General features: G+C 42.4%; 1 protein-coding gene across 2 annotated transcripts in view; it reads right to left on the reverse strand.

The window, feature by feature from the left end:
- The window catches only part of LOC147639701 (uridine/cytidine kinase UKL1, chloroplastic-like), a 41243-nt gene extending 23646 nt beyond the window's left edge, over positions 1-17597 (reverse strand). For both annotated transcript variants that reach the window (XR_015261836.1, XM_086772942.1), the window contains exons 1-6: positions 16930-17597; positions 16699-16790; positions 16530-16599; positions 7013-7131; positions 6439-6535; positions 3948-4027 (exon numbers count right to left, since the gene is read on the reverse strand). Coding sequence is in view for 1 of the 2 variants with exons in the window: in XM_086772942.1 (XP_086629068.1) it covers positions 3948-4027; positions 6439-6535; positions 7013-7131; positions 16530-16599; positions 16699-16790; positions 16930-17083 (612 nt within the window). In the remaining variant the exon portion in view is untranslated. The remainder of the gene's footprint in view (positions 1-3947; positions 4028-6438; positions 6536-7012; positions 7132-16529; positions 16600-16698; positions 16791-16929) is intronic.
- Between the last annotated feature and the right edge of the window lie 4532 nt (positions 17598-22129).

Raw genomic sequence — 22129 nt, forward strand, 5'->3', positions numbered from 1 at the left:
AGCTTCCCACATCGTGTCCACTCAGGAGAGCCTGCGAGATCTGGGACTATGCCCCATTACAGATGGTATGATGACGAGTGCAGAGCCCTATACTCACGGCTCCGCATACAAAGAGCCTTGGGAGCCATCACAGAGCAGGAGTCGAGGAGAGAGATGAGGAGACTTACTCGCCGCAAAAGGCGGGCCTTCGCAGAGATACAGGAGCTAGAGATCTTCCATTTCTTCATGAGTAGAGATAGCCCTATCTCATGGCGGCACTTCAAAGAGCCCCGGACACCGACACCCATTGCAGACCCACAGACATGGCACACATATGCAGAGGGCCTATACCACGCCCCACAGCAGCCACCTATACCTCAGCCACAGGAGCCTCGACCTACCACAGCTAGCTTCTTTACCCACTCGATAGTAAAGGAAGCTATCCGCCGCCTACAGCATGGACGGGCCGCCAACCATATGGGCCTACAGGGTGAGCATCTCATATATGCAGTAGATTCTTTGGCTCCTTTTCTTGCACACCTGTTTAACAGGACACTAGCAGAGGGTTTGCCTGCGGAGTGGACGATGCACACCATTGTGCCGATTCACAAAACAGGGGATATGCTCGATCCGAGCAACTACAAGACGGTTATGGTTGGCCACGTGTTGGCCAAACTCTATGGTGCAGTGTTGGAGCAAGAGCTTAGCTTATATGCTGAGCAAGCAAGTTTACGCTCATCAGGGCACGCAGGCTTCAGGAGAGCTTTCTCTACCACTGACCATGTATTCACTTTGAGATGTATGATTGATCAAGCCAGAGTGAGGAAGAGAAAGCTCTATTGCTGCTTTGTGGATTTCCGCAAGGCATTTGACACAGTACCACGAGAGAGGCTCTTTCAGCGCCTGCAGTCTCTTGGCATACCAGCAGATATGACATGGGGCATCTATGCATTATATGAGCAGGTTTTTGGGCGAGTCAGATGCCCAGGAGGTATGTCCGAGACTATTGCTAGCACCATTGGTGTGAAGCAAGGATGCCCACTTTCCCCCACGCTATTTGGGTTATACATTGATGAGGTGGCTGACTTCATTACACAGGGAGGCGGAGATGGAGTTGATTTAGCAGGTACCTCAATACATATTATGCTTTATGCTGATGATATTGTATTGGTGTCTGAGTCTCCAGGAGGTCTACAGCAGCATCTACATGCACTTGATGATTTCTGCACACAGAGGGGTCTTACTGTGAACCTTGGGAAAACCAAGGTTATGGTCTTTCATACATCGAGACAAGGTAGAAGTCAACTGACATTCACTCTTGCAAGACGCCAGGTGGAGGTGGTGACATCATACGTGTACCTAGGGGTTACCTTCTCTGCAGCAGCCACACGCTTCACCATGGGTTCAGTAGCCAGAGCTAGATTGACACGGGGATATGCAGCATTGCTTATGCTAGAGAGACAGTGCCACCAGGCGCATTTTCAGGAGCCCCGGACGAAGGGGTGGCTATTTGACACATTAGTCACACTGGCACTGATGTATGGAGCAACGGTATGGGCGACAGGCCTTGCTACCCATTGGTGGACACAGATAGAGAGACCACAGGCCCTCATGATGGCACGCATGATACGCAGCAAACCGTCAGTACCTCATGACATTATCCGAGCAGAGTTTGCTGCGCCTCCTATGATGGTAGAGGCCATATTCCAGACTATATGCCTGCTAGACAGATTCAGAGAGATGCCACAAGACAGATTGTCATACAGAGCTTTTGAGGCATCTAGACAGCTGGCTGAGGCAGGAGACAGAGGATCATGGTATGCACAATCACACATTGGTTCTCACAGCATGGCCTAGACATGGATCATCTGCCACCATTCCAGTATGACAGGGATGCACCACATATCCGTCTCTCTTATAGTGAGAGGAACAGAGTATTGAGACAAGAACTATGGCAGCTCTATACACGAGAGACATGGATAACGCCTACACAGCCTCTTCCACCGAAGATGTACTACTACAGAGATCACTTCATGAGTATCACTGATGATGGATTTATAGAGAGGCCTAGATACATGGAGGGCTTTTTACCACACGGCTCCCGAGTAGCTATTGGTCAGCTTAGAGTCTCATCACATCGACTGGAGATCGAGACTGGCAGAGCAGCACGAATCCCCCGAGAGGAGAGGGTATGCAGATTGTGCAGAGAGGAGGTGGAGAGTGAGGAGCATTATGTATGCAGATGCAGAGCATATACAGCCATGAGAGAGAGAGAGATCCCATTTTATTCAGAGAGCCACATTCCCTACGCCAGCTCATTGAGGCAGCAGACCAGCGCATACAGGGGAGATTCATTCTAGACATACAGCGTCACAGAGAGACATCATTATAGGCTCAGACAGCTCCAGAGGAGGGACGACGACAGACACAGATTACTACATTTTTTCAGAGATCCACCCCACTCCCAGCCCCTACACAGCAAGGAATTACTCTCCAGAGAGCAGAGACACTCAGAGCCCGCAAGAGACAGAGGACACCTGGCTTTCAGACACCACGCCTATACTAGAGAGAGATGGCAGAGATCAGAGCTCAGTTCCACAGAGAGGATGCGGAGCGACTGGGTCGCTTCAGAGCAGACCCAGGCATGTTCTTCAAGGAGCTGTGGACACCCCCTTCATTGATGTATACCATTTTATACCCCCAGTATAACTTTGATTCAGACCACTAGACTCGACCTTGTTTGTATGGGACTAGACGACATGAAGCACACATACGCAGATTCCGAGGAATTCGGTACACAATGGAAACAGGCATTGGATGCCACAGGACCATGCCACTTTTTGATACGCGATGGGTGTGCATCAAATCTGACCTCATACTATCGATGCACTGAATCATAGTAGTATTAATAATGACCTCCATGCAAAAACATCTGCCTTTTCAAATCTTCCACGTGGTATGAATTCATGCATCACTACCATGTATAGGTATCCATGCATTACAGGAAAGGGTTTTGATGATGTTTCGACACATTTCATGTGATTTCTAGCTAGTTTTTCCCTTGTTGCAATTGATAATTGATTACTGATGCACTATGCTTTCATCTGAAACAAACGAGTACTTTGCCACAGCTTTTTCCCACCCCCCATGCGAGTGCAAATTGAGGGACTGGGAGCCTGGGGCATCCAACCAAAAGAAAGGTTTGAAGATGTGCGTAGAACTGTTGCTGAAAAGTAAGAAACTGTAAGGGTACTTGTTCTACATTGAGGTGATGCCAACTGGACATCTCCTACAGTCAACTTGCTCTTACATTCTAGTTGTTTGCTTACTCACAATAGAAGAAGAGGAGGGCGGGAAGACCCTTCTCATAGGCCCCTTAATGCTCTCAGCCTGCTTCCTTCCTGGTTCGCCCCTTGGAAAAGCAAAAAAAAAGGAGGTCCAGATTTTGATATTTGCCCAGGGATAGGGCATCAATGGATGCCTACAACAGCAAAAAAAGTGGGTCCCCTAAGAGTGTGCATCACCTCTGACCTCATACTATTGATGCACTGAATCATACTAGTAGTAATAATAATGACCTCCATGCAAAAACATCTGCCTTTTCAAATCTTCCACGCGGTATGAATTCATGCATCACTACCAACATGTATAGGTGTCCATGCATTACAGGAAAGGGTTTTGATGCATCACTACCAACATGTTTCAACACATTTTGTGTAATATCTAGCTAGTTTTTCCCTTCAGAGCTGAAGCCTCTCATAACAGAAATTTCCAAAGCCTAAAACCTTCCCGGCGACTATGAACTACAATTAACACAAAATATATTTCAGCCCTGGCAGTTGAGTTACATGGACTGCATAACAGTCTACAGAGATGATGAACGCCAACTAAGCACAAACAAGGAAACATGTAATAAAGAAATTCGTAGTCACGAATCATGTGAACTGAAAGATCCACACAAAGGTCACCTGCTCCAGGACATTGTTTACATCCCTTCCTCGTTCAACAGTGTCACGTCTTATTCTTCTGGCTAGTCTTACATCCGCATCTGCACTGTACACGTACACTAATTAAAAACCACTCTTTAAGCAATGTTTATGAATGATTGAAAGAAATTAAAACTACAACATTGCATTTTCCTAACAAAGTCTAAATTTCGCAGCAAAATAGTTCGTCGGCTATATGTCACTGGATGCATGCAAAGGTGATAAATCCTCATGCAAACATGTACCGACCCTGTTTGATAGAAGTTCCCTTCAATTCATGTACCGACCCTGTTTGATAGAAGGTTTCCTTCATTTCATGTACTGCTCAACAGTGACCTTACAAAATTTTGTGGTTTAGCTTGTGACTAGAGGTCATGGCCATGAACAAGGGTCCGCCCATTCAATGTCATAGCCTCTATTTGAGTTTCATCCATAAACCACTTGAAGTCGACAATAGGCATTTGACCAAACAACCAAACAACAGCATTTAAAGACACAGTGCATCAAGAGCCACACACAGTATAAGACATAAGATCCATACAAAAAATTGTATGATCCACCTCCAAAATTGAGCATCATGAGATAAAGCCATTCACATCCTAAAGTTCTGTTTAAACTCTTCAAGCCTAATCTACCAAACAAGACAATTCCAAGAAAGCTCTCTAGACAGGAGAAATGTTTGGCTGTTTAACAAATTTCCCATCTATTAACTCCTGTCAAAGAGCCAAAGGACCCACAGCAACCCCACATTATCATGGTTGGGGACTTAATAGCAAAGATCTGACTTCTGCAAAGCTTTCTGATGCAGTCACAGAAGCTCAAGTGATCAGTAGACAAAGATAGCTCGAGCTAGAGCAGCTACTCATTTGGGTCACTATGACACTAGTGGCGAGTTACTGGCAGAGTGTGCATAATTGAGACGTGAAGTGGTTGTCAGCCTCTCTCCTTCAAGCCCTCTCTTCCTCTCTGTCACAGAGGAAGCTGCTTCACCTAAGAGGGGCCTGCCTTAAATGACCAAGATGACATGTGATGTAAATACCTATCACAATTTCCCAAAAGAATACTATCCCATTTAGAAGCCCTCTTAAGTCTTTCCAGCACAAAGACTTAGTATAACCTTGGTAAGACCAAGATTATAATTATCCACACACTAGGACAGGTTACAAGTCATCTTTATAGGCCCGATATTTATGAAAAGACAGCTGTAATATCACATGGCAGGCTATCATTGCCACACTATGAACAACACTGCTTTTCAGACCGGTTTCAGCAAGTATAAAGCAAAGCAGTCATTTCTGAGTTCTCGTCCACCCACCAGTGATATATGGTGGGCTCTGAACCTACCTTCACTAGAGTTGAGCCAGATATAGAGACTACAAAGTATCATGCTGTTGCACCCCATCCAAGGTAAACCTTTCATCCCACGTCAAATTATCCTTCACCACGTTTACAACTTGCCCAATTATATCATTTGAATTCATATACATTCAAAGAGCCCATTACATGTGAGAGACAGCTGAGAAGCCAGATATAGAGACTACAAAGTATCATGTTGTTGCACCTCATCCAAGGTAAACCTTTCATCCCACGTCACATTATCCTTCACCACGTTTGCAACTTGCCCAATTATATCATTTGAATTCATATACATCCAAAGAGCCAATTACATGCGAGAGACAGCTGAGAGCAACCAAAGACTATCTTCCTTATCTTTCTTTATCCAAATAGCAACTCGACTGACATTGATTGTCGGTATGCAGGGACCACAGGTTGAGATGTATCTCGTGAACATTCTGTAAATGCATTGCCATTCAGACTTCAGTCCTCTACACTAAGTCACTAGCTGTGAAAACCAAGAAGTGTAACCTTCTTCTTGCGTGATTTGTAGGCATACAGAGTGACTTGTCCCGACAACACTATCATACAAGGGCAAAAAGCATTTGATACTTTGAGAATGTTTGGCTTGAGAGTCTTTGGCAGCAATGCTTTTTAAAGAAAAACACCACTCATCCACTTCTTTAAAGAAGAACGTCATATCCTGAAATGTATGGCCTTTTGTTGAATAATTTTACTCCAACCAAAAAGACTCTCTCTTGCTGTTTATTAGGAATGCCTCCTTGCTCTCTCGCCCTGTATCCTTTCTTTTCTCGTTCAAATACACTTCCCATATCTTTGCTTCTCAAAATCTCGGTTCTTTTATCCACCCCAAATGCAAAGTAGATCCACACATCTTACACGTGTATTGAAGTTATGAATGAAAGGTAGACAAATATTCAAATGCAAAGCATTGCTTCTAAAAAGCCTCCAAAGTATAAATCTAGACGTAGAGTCACATGAATAAGATATACAAACTTATTGAACAATCCCTTTTTACAAGAAAAACATGACGAAAAGCCACCAAACACCTCTTGCAATCTCCAGAGCAAACAAAGAGCTCTATGTGACCATGGTTCAAAGGGATCTACAGACAAACCTGTATCTACAAAAATTTTCATGTTCATTAGAACGCGAACTCGAGGATCATGAAAAATCAAAATTCCCTCCAAGATCATAACATCAGCAACATTCACCTGTAAGCAAACAGCTTCGGTGATTAAGAAAAGCAAAGTGATTAAGTCTTGATGCTTCAAGGAAAACCCAAATTAAGGGCCTCGAAACTATAAAATTCTACAAGGATGCAAGGCAGATCCACGTGTTCCTTACCTGTACAATACTGCTTTAAAATTTGCTATGATGAGACCCAACAAATGACTGTAAAATGTAATTGCAGAAACTGCTGTAATGAACATGGACCCTTCCCTTTCTCTTAATGCAAGATTATGTGTGTGTCATCCTTGAGCTATTTCCCTGCTGTCTATTTTTAATACATATAGAATATGCAGGTAGGTTTTGAACAAAAAAATACATATTAGACTGACCTTGTAAAGTCATCATTGCCTTTTTACACGACTTTGTATTCAAACTATACGATGTACAAGTAAAGCAACAAAATTATGCATAGCATTAGATGCCCCAGAATAAAACAATAACTCAATGGTGAAATGAACCTTCCGAAAAGTATCAGAGGAACGCTGATGTCTCTTGAAATCATAAGTGGGTATCTGCACTGATTCTCCTCGTCTAAGCGTATGAATGCAATCAAGAAGTTGCTCTGTGTCAAATGCATCTGAATAGACCCACCACAATAGTCTTCAATGAACAAATGAGTATGCATCAACCACCGAACACTCACTTCAAAATGTTAATCTTTAAGTATCTACACACAATGCCACCATAAGATTGCACGTGAAAGGCAACTTGCAAACAACAACCAACTTGAAAATCACTACACTAAGGCAGATCAAAGCAAATGCTAAAACTCATGATTACAAGATTAAGATAACTAAAATTTAATTAAGAAAAGCTAACCAAATGCTAAAACTCATGATTACAAGATTAAGATAACTAAAATTTAATTAAGAAAAGCTAACCAAATGCAAATGCACATTAATCAAGGCAATTAACTCAACCATTCTCATTTCATTGATAATCACCCTCAAATGAGCAAGGACTTAGATCAATTTATAGCTTCTGATGGAAGCATCTAGATCCATTTCTCCATCAAATCCCCTAATTTCTCGACTTGATTCTTTGCCTAATCAACTCTTAAATTTTGTCAATCAACCCACATGACTTGAATCTACCTTTTTCTATATTCTTCTTCAACTTTCACGAAATCACCAATCAAATAATCTTTGGACTTTCAACCTTTGCCGAAAGTAATCTTGTCATGCTCTCCCGCAAGATCACAGGGCACATGTACCACCACATCCTCAAGAGCACGGAGGCCCGTAGCACTCTCACTTGCTGCCAACATCTTGCACACATTTCAATGTTGAGTGGTTCTCGCCAAATAGACGAACTTTGCTAGCCTAGATGCATCTCCTTGACCTACCATCCCACCTTGATCCTCGGCTGTGAAACCCCAGCTATGCCAAAAAGGCTCCCGTGCACCTGTATAAACCCTAGTTCAGATGTGTGCACTGACTGGTGCCATGCACGCACTCAATTGTAAGTATATAAACCAATTTCCCTCTGAAACTACACCGGCTAGGTGTGCACGTCCTTGGGCACCGTCTCGTGAACAATACGCACGTCACACTTAGTTTTGGACAATGTTTGCCCACTTGCTTCAGTCTTTGCTTCATAATCCGGAGATATACCCAGTACCCTTCTTTAAAGTTGACATCTCCTCCTAATTTGTTGGCTTGCCTGGTGTATGCTTCATGTGTTTTGGCAACGGAACTCTGAAAATGTTTCGATGGTCTTGTTGGCCTCCAAGGAAGGTGATACCATCCTTGTCAGAAGTGACGAGAAATGATGACCAAACACTGCCTCATACGGAGTTCGACCAATGCTAGATGAATGAGTGTCGTTGAGGATGGCCTAAACCAAATGAAGGTAATGCTTCCACTTTGACTGCCTGTCATGGCAATACGATTTGAGAACATCAACAGCCAGCTGATTATATATTTCTGTCTGGTTGTCTGTCTACGGATCGAATGCACTGGACAGATGTAACTTGGTCCCAAAGTTATCGAACAATGCTCTCCAAAATTTGAATGCTCTCCAAAATTTGAAGTAAACTTGGGGTCCCTATCTGATGTTATTGTCCAAACCTCCGATGGAGTACCAATGCCGGATGAACAGGCAAGCAATGTCTTCAACTGTGGCCGTTTGCTTGCATGGGATCAACATGCAGAATTTACTGAATCGATCCACAATTGTCATGCACTATGTGTTCCGAGATCCAAATGCAACGGGAAGAGGTCCATCAACGTCCATACTGATATCCTGGAAAGGACCGTCTAGAACTAACAAAGGTTGAAGTAACCCTACCTATTTCGTATGAGGTATCTTCACTTTTTGGCATATTTGATATGCTTCGATATATTGAGAGATATCCCATCACATCTTTGGCCGATAGAATGATTGCTCAAGTTTGATACCACGATGACCTCCAACGAGAGTCATGAGCATCATAGAGAAGTGTCTGTCGCTTTTCCCTGAGAATGCACAGCCAGTTCTTGTAAAGTAACCAGCCATCATGAATGGTGTAGTAACCCAATTCTGGCTATAGCACCAATCTAAATTGAGTCCCGAATTCCAACCAATCCTCGTATTGTGCCTTCATATCTTTTCCCTATATTTCAAACACAGTGGACTCCTACAAGTTTTGAATTGTGCCTTTTTGACTGAGAGCATTGGCAACGGGATTATTTGAGCCAGGGATGTATTCAATCATACCTCCAAACTGTTGGAACATCTGACTCCATCTAGCTTGTCTGTCACTCCAATGGGCACTAGGCATGGTTTGTAACCATTTTAGTGCCTGGTGATTTGTCTTAATGGTGAACTCTCTCCCATAAAGGAAATGTTTCCAATGTTTAAGCGATGTCATCACCCCCAATAGCTATTTGTCATACACAGAATAATTCTTTTCTACATCATTTAATTTCCGGCTATAATAAGCATGTCATGTGCATCCGTTATTCCCGATGCTCACAGACATGTATATTCTCATTAGCAAATATATGGGTAGATTTAGGGGCAGATTTAGAGCGGATTTGGAAGCCCTACAAGTTCCCGGAAGTGCCAAAGACATAGCCCAATGGTTGGGACACCTTTTGGGCATAGTTTGGACACAAAATATGACCTTTTGGACAAAGTTTTGTGGGAAAAATAGACAAAACCGACTTGATTACGAATTTATGCCTTTTTCCTATAAATAGGATCATTAGGCATTCATTAGAATGCATCATTCAAAGCTCAAGAGGATCTGTTTGTTAGAGTCTACAAGGCAGCAAGGACACAATGGTGGATCAATAGGAGCTTCTCTTTTTCGATTGCAAGTAGAGGGCTCCAAGGATCTTTGGTATGCATTACGAAGCTGTCAATCAGCAAGATCATTGCATATATAGCATGTTTCGGCAATATACAATAGACTAGGTCTTTCTCTCCTTCTCTTTTGTGTCTTTGCTAAACATAGGATTAGCGTTAATCTTCTTTGCTTAGCGTTAATCATGAACACACTTCCGCAACACATGTTACAAAGCCACTGGACACCCTTCCTGTTGGAGGACAGCTCCTATGGCTAGATTGTTGGCATCAGTGATTACCTCGAAAGAATCCTCCCATGAAGCCAATTTGAGAACCAGAGACTCAGAGGCCACTTTTTTCATTGCATGAAATGCCTCGAGTGCTTTGCCCGTTAACGGACACCTTCTGTCGGCTCATCTTCACGCCCTTAACCAGATCTATGAGAGGTGCTGCAAGGTTAGAAAATTTATCCATATAGGTACTATATGCTTGGCAGAGACCCACAAAAGAGCGGATCTCTTGCGCATTCTTGGGAACATCCCATTCGAGAATTGCCCTTACCTTTTCAGGGTCGAGGCTAATCCCGCCTAAACTGATAACATATTCCAAGTAATGGATTTCTTCTACTCCAAATTCTCTCTTCTTTGCATTGATGTAGAGCACATTGTCTCACAAAAGTTGCAAGACCTTTTCGACATCCTTCACATGTTGCTCTGCAGTTGTAGAAAAAATGAGTATATCATCTAAAAAGATGAACACGCACTTTCCTATAAGCTCCACAAACACCTGAGACATCATCTTGTTAAACATCGCAAGTGCATTGGTGAGACCGAATGGCATAACCACAAACTCGTAATGGCCACGTTCAGTCCTGAAGGTTATTTTTGGAATGTCAGTCCATAAAGATCCGAACCTTATGATAGCCACTTTTGAGATCTATCTTTGAAAAGAATTTCGCACCATTGAGTCGCTCAAGGATTTACTCAATCCTAGGCATTGGAAACCTATTCTTCACTATGAGTTTGTTAAGAGCCCTGCAGTCCAAGCATGCTCGTGCAGACTTGTCTTTCTTCTGCACAAACAAGATAGGTGCAGCAAAGGGCGAGGAATACGGCCGAATAAATCTAGCACGAAGTAGCTAGGAAAGTTGTTGCTCCAGTTTGCTCTCTAGTGCCTTAGAAAGGCGATAGGGGAACTTACTCGGTGGTTCTATCTCGGGGACCAACTCAATACCATGATCCTCAAGACGACTAGGTGGGAGCTGTGGTGGAAGATCATCCTTTAGTATGATGTCCTGAAACTATGCTAGGAGACCATCCAACTTTAGCTCTAATGGGGTTACTGATTGAACAGTAGACTACTGGCTACGGACGTATATAAATGCACATTCGGCTCCTTTTGAAATAGCTCGTTGGGCCCGGATGTGTGAGATTAGGGGAATACCTAGAATGCTCCTATCCCCGCGAATTAGAACAAGCTCAGAATCACCATCAACTATCGTGAAAGTGTCTCGCCTCCAATCACGAATGGGTGCATACTTCATAAACCACTGAATGTCGAGAATCATCACACCCCAAAAGAGGTGAGACAATGAAGTCACATTGAAATGTGGCCTTTTGAACCATGAATGAGAATTGTTAAGCTTTATGAGAGGGATGCATGCAAAGACCGGATGTGAACCCGTCGACGTCCAAACGAAGAGTACAAGTGTACAACTCATCTTTTTAGCCAACTAAGGAGAAATGGCATCCTCAGAGCTGCCCACATCAAAGAGAACAATAAACTCTTGTCCCTTTGCAATGCCATAAGCACGAATGAGGGCTTTCTTTTGCTCCTCAACCTCGCCCTCTTGCTTATCGTCAAATACAACTGTGGGTACGGCGTTTAAGGCGGGGCAAGAGTTGGATTGCATTGATGGCCGATGCGAGAGGTGTAGCTGTGGCTGTTGCGATGGCTACTGTGGAGGCAGAAGCTTTGGCGGCTTGTGCAACCTACCACTTGGTACAATCTTTCTTACCATGCCCCACAGTGTGGCAAAAGAAACATCTGTTCTCCCCCTTATACCGTGTTTGCTCTTCTGGTTGGAGATATCCACTAGCGATGCCCTCCTTGGCCTTTTCCTCAAGTGTTTTCTTAGGCACGAAGTTTTTATCCTTCTTGCCTCCTGAAGTGCTCTGAGATTATTTCTTAGTATCTTTGCTATTCTGAGTCCCCTTCCCCCCCTAAGATGATGACTATTGGGTTATGGATGATTGTTGTTGGGGTTTGGAGATAGCCTGGGGTTGCTTATGCTTACCTCCGTTCAGTATCATTTCTTGATACTGAGCAAGAGTGAGAGCCCTATCATAAGACGTACGTTCAGTAAACCTAATGTCAGTATCTAGACCTCTAATGAATTGTTTCAATTTATCCTCCTCAGATATACCCAGCTGTTGTGCTGACGTGATTACTTAGAGTAAGTCAACATGGGTGACCCATTTTGAGAGAGCTTGTAGAACTCATCCTCAAGATTGTTCATGTACTATGGAGGGAGAAACCTTTTCTTTAGGTCGTTGATTGTGCTCCCGTACTCCTCAAGCTGCGTACTCCTCAAGCTGCAGCTTGATACAGGTGAACTCTCCAATCTTCTCAACCATGTTATCTGACTCATTGATTGTAATCTTCTCCAAATCTGACTCTAGTTTGGCAATCTTCATTGTCGAAACTCTCCCATACCTCCTCTGGATCTCCGTCCACATCTGATGAGCATTACTCCGAGTAGAGACAAATTGTGCCTGTTTTCAACAGTCATCTAGTGGATGATGATAAGATGGGACCGAGCATCCAATATGCTTCTCAAAGCAAGGTCCACCAAGCGAGGTGTGGAGATGGACATCCACACACCATTTCTTTCTAGCAATAACTGAGTGTACAAAGACCAAGTATGATAGTTGGTGGCTGGAAGCTTCATGGAGTCATTGACTTGGGGAGGATTGTAGGATGGTATATCGGTAGGGGTGGGAGCAAGAAGTCAATGAGAGAAACTCAAGAGAAGAGAGATTCGGAAAGAGGAACCACCTGTGGAGCGGGAGCAGGGATCCAAGCTATGAAGGTGCTAACTAGAGAAGGAGCAGCAGTAGAGAAATCTCATGAAGCCATGTCCTCTAACAAGAAACCTTCTCTAAAGCAAGAGGGTTGTTAAAAACAGCAAATAGCCTCCTCTCAAGCAGTGCACAGCAAGAGAAGAGAAAGAAGAAAGGGAAAGAGGGTGGGAAGAAAGCAAATCTCTCAAGAACTCTGTCCTCAGCACCTAGAAGAGGGTTTCAGCTTCCAACAACAAAAACGCAACAATCCCAGGGTAGAGTTGCAAAAAACGCAACTCTTGAGGAAACCTCTGCTCCAAGAAGAAAAATGCAGCACTTTCCTACCTGTAGACAACGTTTGGCACTGATACCATGAAAGAAAGAGAAAACACAGCTTGTAGGCACAAGTACAAGCTGTAGAAGGCTGTAGACAGTTCATTATTGCTGAAAATGAGCACAAGGGAAGCCCATAGGTCCTTACAAGCATAAGAGACTGTTGCAACAGCCAAGGACCTCCACCACCAAATATGCAAGAATGAGATGGGAAATGATGAGAAGGGTGTGAACCCTTACATATCTCCCATATGAGCCAATCGGCCAGCTAGAGCAGGCCGACGACCGTCGTGAGGCATAAATATGACATAAATAGTCTAAAAAAGACTCATAAAATGCTAGGAAAATCCTAAATGATGTCAGCTAGATATGCCAATGCAAGGCCTCATAGAAATGACCAGTACAAGCATGCTAGGGTACATGTAGACCATCTAGAGATGATATATTTTCTAACAAATACAACCCCAAGATCATAAGGGAGGCTTAGGATGTGATCCCCATGTAGCAAAAAGGTACTAGTGAAAGAATAAAGGGTGGCTTCAGTCGGACAACACTATGCCACCCCCACCCATCCATCAATCGTTCCGGTCAGCATCTAAGGCAGCTGCTAGCGCAAAGCCACCGGGCGTGCCAGGTGTTGACCGTCCAACGGAAGCTATGGACTAGTGGGACCTAAAGAACTAGCCATTGGATGTAGCCCAACAATAGACACTAGCGCACATGCGCATTCATTGTAATCGCAGCTGCTAGCGCAAAGCCACCGAGCATGCTAGGTGTTGACCGTCCAACGGAAGCTATGGACTAGTGGGACCTAAAGAACTAGCCATTGGACGCAGCCCAACAATAGACACTAGCGCATTCATTGTAATCATATGTATTTTCTTGTAACAGAATGTTCTTGCAACATAAAGGCAAACGGAGGAACAAGAAAGAGAGTCCTTCTACCTTAATAAAGTAGAAAGCAGATAGGAGTAAGGAGAGAGACAAAATAGACAGACAGAGTAGAATTGTACAAGTTTGAGAAGCACACTAATACAGAGTGTCTAAATATTATTCATTGTGAACTGTCTGAGTGCATTGTGAACTGTCTGAGTGAGCAAGTGAGAGAGTAAGCATTTGTGTTTTCTCTGTGTTATCTGATCAATCTGTGAATCTGTGACTTCCAAACCCATTGGACTTAGGCATTGCCAAATCCCTTTTCAACCAGTAAGCGACTATCTTGTCCATCAAACTGACCACCGACACTTGTGGACGGGAGAGGGAGCTGTCAGCAACTCCTCATTTCTAGTGCATGGGAACCGTGAGTCGGAGTTTCAAGCATGAAAAATCTAGCAAGTAAAGGTTAATTTTGATAGTTATGGATCGATTGTATTCCAGATTCATTGCTTGGTGTGACAAAAGCTATGGACTGGATGTGTTCCAAGTTCATTGTTTGAGGTTGTAATGTGTTCACAATCTACTGTTGTGGTGAATGGAGTTCATTGCACATTGACATGGGAATTCAAAGCCAAGCAGATTTCTTTGCTATTCAGGGTAGCATTTTGTTTCGCGGAGCTAGGTTGGCACGTGCTCTTTCTGAGGTGTATCTAGTATCTACAGTACTAGAGTATCCATGGTTGCATCTTCATCAGCTTATTTGTGATATGCAGAAGCTTTGGGGTAGATCGGTAACTTCAATGCTTAGAAATCAGCAATCATTCACGAAAATAACGCACAAAACTGAAAGTAGATGTGCAGAAAAATAGAGAGAGAGAGAGAGAGAGAGGGAGAAGAGGACACAGTATTGGGTCCCAAATACCCTCTGTAGGACCCCCACCACGAATGGTGTATTTGCTTTATTAGAATGATGCAAAATCTGAAAATAAAAGACTAACTTGACCTGTTTTGGCTAAGATGAATCTCTGCCCTTGACCTTCACCCTTGCATTAGCTTCTCCCTTGGCTGTCCGGGCCCTTGAGTAGTTGCGGCACTTTGCGAAATATGAGATGAATGACTTGATTTATGGCTGGGCTTTATATACCCCTTCAGGTTGCTCATCAGCTGTTCCAACAGGAGTCGGGTGGCAGAAATATTCTCCACGGCTGGGTAAAATAGCTACTTATGCTAAATAATCAGCGTTTTCACACCTTATGAAAGCTGGCCACTTATGCGCATGCATCTGTTGATGTCCAGGCTGCTGTCCAGCCTGCGCATGGGTGTGGGACTGCCTCCCACACATGGCCGACTTGCTGGGTAGGGCTGTGAGGCTCCATATATTCGTGCATGCCTGCCCCGAGGTGTCCCTCCATCTAATCCTTCATATCATTCCATAAACTTGGGAAACCAATCTAATTACAGAAATTAATCAAAAGTAACATGCTTAAATTAGCTTTATTAGGGGAAGTTAGAATTTTGTGCATCTCAATGTGTAGGTATAGACCTTTTATGGCACATTAGGGACTTGTTCTTGGTCAAGGTAGCAAACATTGTTCGGTGACAAGTAATGGGATCTAGTCGGCCAGCTTCATGATAGCAGTCGGCTCACTACATGGCCTCCTTTATAAAGGCCTCCTCTCATCACTGTTGTATTCATTCAATCCCAGCACATTTTGTAATGACGCCCATCTGCTGGCTGCACTACCCTTGTAACCTCTTTGCTATGATAATAGAACTTCATCATTGTGTACTTCCTCTCTCTCTACTGACTCTCTCTCCTTTCTCTTTTATGCTTCTGCCTGTGCCCACTCTAACAATTTCGGGTCCCTACAAATGTGCTATCACAATCTCCTACCGCCCCGTAAGAGAACCTGCCCGACACAAGGCAATGGAAAAAGCTCAGGTTTCCAATTAGCTATTGCACAAAGAACTTAGTGAGGAATATTTACTGTTTTCAGCCTTGTATTATTCATTCTCATGCAAAGCAAATAATCCACCGAAAAATAGCCTTTTCCTTTTTTGGGTTGCGGTGGGGGAGAGGGGGAGGGAGAGGAGGTTGTTTGTTGTCCTGGCAGGTTGGACCCAGTGCTGTTCACGTGTGGATGTTTTTTTGTCCATGCAACTCATGTGTTTAATTTAATTGCATTCTAATTACACCACCAGACTCTCTGACATTGGTTCTAATCCCCTTCTTACAGTAGAACTTCAGCTGCACGCTATTGGCTAGTAGAATCACAACACTTACCCTGAGACTACCATAAATCTTCTATGAAAAGAACTGCACATAAGCAGTGAACAAGCAAAATGTGTCTTAAGCTGCCCTGACAAAGTGCAAGCATTGCATTCTCTCAACATCGTGCAACATTCAAAAGAGAAGAGTAGAGACTAGCAGCACCTGGATGATCAAAGTTGTACTCTTGGACATGGGCTAGCTCCTCGGGGGTCAAACCGCGATAAAAGGAATCCTGCAAGCGTTTCATATCACCGCTACAATAAACCAACTAGAAGAGCAAGCATTCATCAGAATCAAACATTGGATCCATTGAGCTCTGAATAAATGCTACCTGATTAACAAGAACTACACGGTGATCATGGAGCTGCTGAATAATCATATCACAAACTGTTGTTTTGCCTGAAGCAGTACCTCCAGCCACGCCTACAGGATGACAATTGTAACATAGTTGTCCATTAGACGTAAGGCAGCTCAAAACGGTACTGTATGCTTAGTTAGGCACATGTTTGAACACAACAACTAGACCTATATGATTTATGTAGAGTGAATTTGTGCAGCATACCGATGACAAAGGGCTGCTTGTGAACAGACTCTACTGGGGAAGAATGGCCAGCATCATCAAGGCGAAGGCCAGAGAAATGTGCATTGGCAGTAGCCTCCATTAGACTGTCCACCTCGGGTTTCAGCATGTGCACACTGTCCGGGCTATCCAGCATTGCCAAACGTAGCCTCCTAAACCCCAGACCCTCTATCTCTCTCTCTCTCTCTCTCTCTCAAAACAATGCAGTGAAGACTTCTTATACAGCACAGGTTGCTTCTAGTATCAAGCAACACCGCATCCGCCCACCGTATCCGCGCTTGTCAAGCTAAGGATGTCAGATCGCAACGAAACACAGTAAAGCAACAGTGGGCATCCATTGATGCCTGCATCAGAAAAGACAAGAAACAACAGCATGTAGTGGCAGAGACTTGCCTGTGCGAGAGGACTAGGGTCAGGGTTTCTCTGCAGAAAGAAAGCTAGCCAGCAAAAGATAATTAAAGATCATGATGGAGAAGAAACTAACATGTAATGAAAGGTAAGGCTTAGGGCAGCATCGCAGTGGCACAGTCATGAGACCTAAGGCGAGTTTAGATCGACTGTACACACGTAGGTTGCTTACACACAGAAAGGTCCGCCCATCCTGCACAACATGGGGGAAGCAACATTCTGCCAAATGTTGAGTTGTTCATAAGACCTCTTCATTTAAGGAGACTTTAGATGGACTGTCCACACTTACCGTGCTTACACACACAAAGGTCCGCTCATCCTGCACAAAATGAGGAAGCAGCAGTTGATAAGTTCTCGCGCGGGGTTTTGGTCGGAAAGGGTGCGGATATGTGAGAGGGTTTGGAGGCCAGATTGCTTTTGGGCTGAACGCTTGCTCTCTCTATGAGGAGTGAGACCTCTAGGTCCTATTGTTGGCACTTTTCCACTCCACTACAATGATTGGTCGTATAAAGTTTAGTAGTGTAAACATTTGGTCATTGTTTACTGTGTGGATGACCTCATCTTAATAACAGGGGATCATCGGAAAAAAATGATCCATAGACACTTAGTGCTAGTTTGAGATGATTAATATTGGGCTTATATAGTATTGTTTGGGGATTGAGATCTAGTAGATGTCATTCAGCACTTTTATCTCTCAGAAGAAGTATCCAAGAGAGTACAATGGAGGTTGACATGAAATTGTTCATTGAAGATGTTTCAAATCTTGTTGTGATGAGACCTTATATAGGAAGGTAGTCTTGTTGATATGATGAGACCTTATATAGGAAGGTAGTCTTGTTGATACAAGAAGCTAGTAGAGAGTCTAATCTTCTTATATATAATACAAGAAGCTGGTAGAGAGTCTAATCTTCTTATATATAATACAATCAATGCTTTTGTTGGTGTTTTGAGCACTTTCTCTAATAAGCCCTAAGAAAGCATGATTATATGTGTGCTCGTATATCCAAGGTACTCAAGAGTATGGCATCACCTAGGCTATGACCAAGGTCCTCAATGGTTTTTGTGACTTTAGATATGTGATTTAAACACTAGATGCTTACACGAGAGTATTGTTTTTCTCTTGGTTTGAGATGTATTTATAAAATCAACAAAGCTTGAGTACATAGCTTCTTGTTTTGCATCCTGTGAGGATTTGTGGCAAAGGATAATTCTATAGGATATAGAAATGGTGGAAAAGTATCCCAAAATGTTGCAACACAACAACAAAAGTTACATGACTGTTGATTCATAAATACACAAAACACATTGAGATTGAGTATGAGCTCTTTGATAGAGTGAATATTGTATAGCTTGGTTGATGCCATGCAACATGCAACTATGAATGGAAATAGTTTGCCCGATAACTAAGAATGGCACCTACTACTTAGCCCGCCAAGGTTTTGTCATTATGTCCGTGCAATATATTGGTCTCAAAATTTGAGGGTTGTGAAGGTGTGCAAAGATTGACATGCCAAGCTCATCTTAATGCCTTGGAACGATGAAGTAAATCCATTCATATTCATAGAACCACCCGTGGGGCCATCAATTAATGATACTCATTGACGCCTTGCCGCATGAAAGCCCTCCTTCATCTCACCAAACCTCACCTTGCACCTATTACCCCTTCGCCATTCCCAATATGGGTCACAAACGCTTTTTACATTAACTAATTAGTGGGGGTATAGGCAACCTTAGGGAGTGAGATAATGGGACCTTAGGGATGATATTTTATGTAAAAAATTAAGGGAATGGGACCTTGAGGTTGACACGTTGATGGTTTAGAGAGTTCACATGGTTAAAAGAAGAAGCAAATGTACGTATGTTCCAAACCGCCTCGAAGAGAGAGAGAGAGAGAGAGAGAGAGAGAGAGAGAGAGAGAGACGATGTGTTTTGTATCGTCAAATAATGGGTTGTTTTGCACTTGTTTTGCACCAATCTCCCTGAGTGTAGGTGAAGGGAGAGAGGGAGTGAGCTAAGGCTCAAACCTTAGTCTAGATAAGGTTTTTTAATTAATTAACCAATCAAGGTAGGAACCAAGCTTCTTCCATCAACCTCTCTTACCTTTCGCATATCCCCTCTCATTATTTCTTTACCTTCTACAAGGATTGCAAATCTCTTTAAGTTTCTCCTGCAAAAAAACAAATTAGCGCCTCCTCTTGCAATGAGAACACCCAAAAATCTCCCCACCGCACCCCACCCTCTGCCCCCCCAAAAAACATGTTCCTTCTTACCCAAATATACTATATCAAGACCTTAGATATTGACCTTCTCAAATTTTAGAATCACCTCGTCATTGATTAAAATGTGGACAAAACCCCTCTGCTTGTGAGGGGCACACATTTTTAAATTACCATGCTTTTGTATATATCCACAACCCTTATTTCTATTTCCTTTTTATGCTAACTTCCTACCCAACTTCAAGTATATGGACCACTCTACCACTTGTGTACTTGTGTCTCCTAAAAGATGTTGAAGAACCTAATGATGGGGTTGGCACTTGTTGATGTGGAGCCCCTAAAATGGTAAAAGTGTTGTTACAACGATGTCCATCCAAACCATCTCACGATACCCTTTGAAATCTCTATCTTCACTTTCTCAATGGCACAAGTGAATTTCATAAAGTGGTAAAAATAAAAAAAGATTATTCTTACAGCTCCCCTCCCAGGTTTTCTTTTTAAATAAAAGTCTAGCGACTCTCAGGTTTTCTTTTTACCTTAGTGTCTTAAAATAAAAGTCTAGCGACTCTTTTAATGACAAGGGCCCCCACACAATTTAAATTTTCTATTTGTAAACTTGTATCTAAAAACCAAATAAAAACCATTTAAAGTTTTGTAGAGGGGAAAGACATTAAGCAGCAGCAACATGTCAAAGTATCAAAGTTATGTGGGGTAATTTAAGGGCTTTAAATGCGGTGAATACATTGTTTTATAATCAATTACATCAAAGGTATGTGGGGGAATTCAAGGGCCTTAATTTGGTGAATAAAGTCTTTTAGAATATATTCAGTGTTATCAATCCAATCTATCTCAAAATTAGAACATTTAAAAGTTAAATATTCTTAAATAAGTGGAGGTCCTTTAATATGACCTTACGATGTCATAATTGAATTGATTTGTTAGCTTTTGACACCTAGTAATAGTCTTAATTGATTTGTTAGCTTTTGACACCTAGTAATAGTCTTAATTGCTCCAATATCAACCACAAATGAAATGGATAGTATTCTTCATGATTAGGATGAAAAACATAGTTGGACATATTTTTTTCCCATTTTCACGATCAAGTGATTCCATTCCTCGTCACCTTTCTTTGATGATTCCTTGTTTGTGAGGATGTGTGGAAGTTGGCTTAATATAACACATCGTTGATGATTCCTTGTTTGTGAAGATGTGTGGAAGTTGGCTTAGCATGGCACACGATTGTTTGCTCAAGGAAACTTCTTTAGGCTCTTTCCTAGGTGTTAAGTGCTCCTAAAATATCAATGCACAAAGAATGAAATCTTGTATGGCAATTCAATAAGAAGTAGTTCAACTAAGCACCTTTCTTTTGGGTGAATTAGTTCAAACCCTTTTAACAAATATTTTAAATGTTTTCCTAAAACATATACAACTTGGAATATTACTAATTTTTTGAATGCTTGGACTGCATTATAAGCCTTCTTATCTTACCCATTCTTCCAAGTTTTGCAACCAAGGATCCACAAATCATTTCCTTCATAAACACTATGATTATATGTATCGTTGGCATTGTGTGCATTATATGAATCCATCTTTTCTTGGCTTTTTTACTTGAGAAAATATTGATTTAAACATGGTTAAATCTATAAAAGATTTGTCAACAAGATTCAGAGGGCATATTCTATACCTAAAACCTACTTAAACTTGGAATGTCCAAAAATAATATACAATTGTTATTGAGATAAGAAGGAAGTCCATATGAATTAGGAAAAAGTAATGCACAATTTCAATAATAGTGATTCTATGTAATGTGATAAAGATTGGAAAGCTTGAAATCACAAAACATGACTGTTGTTTTTGCTTAGACCATGGCTTATAAGTACATCCTAAATCTTTTATAGTCAATCTCAAAGAATATTGTTTTACTATATGACACCACACCAAAATGATATAGACGGCTAGCCAACAAATGTGCCCAGCGTGCCCCTTCCATGAGGCCACTGTCATGGACCTATGGAGTTTATAGCATGCTAAGACAAGTCCCCACTATGCCTAACCAACCCTCCAGTATTCCACAAAAGATAAGCTTGGGGGAGTTGAAGATAGGAGGGGTCCCTTTAGACTATATATACCCTTTCATCATCCCACACTACCTTTGCATGTGGGATTACTTGGCATCCCTTCTCCCATCTTGTAATCCCCATTACTCAATGCAAGATCTGCACCTCCAAAGCCCCCCCCCCCCCAAATATCTACCTACCATCAAAAGAAACCTATTTTGTCTCTGTAAAACCACAAATTCAACTCCATGTTCTCCTATCAAGCTCTTCTTTTAGCTTCAAGCTTTCATGGATTTCTCCCAGCTTTTGCACTCCATTTAGGTGCTATATTTTCCTCTGCTTTTCCCTTCCTTCGTCTTCTCCCACCTACTACTCTTCTTTTATCTTTTAAGCTTTCATGGATTTCTCCAGCTTTTTCACTCTGTTTAGGTGCTACACTTTCGTCCTCTTTTCCCTCCCCTTGTCTTCTCCCACCTACTACTCTTCTTGTAGATTTTTAAA

The sequence above is a fragment of the Cibotium barometz genome, chromosome 3 (genome assembly GCF_041138505.1).
Source record: "Cibotium barometz isolate CiBa-2024 chromosome 3, ASM4113850v1, whole genome shotgun sequence".
NCBI classification, from domain to species: domain Eukaryota; kingdom Viridiplantae; phylum Streptophyta; class Polypodiopsida; order Cyatheales; family Cibotiaceae; genus Cibotium; species Cibotium barometz.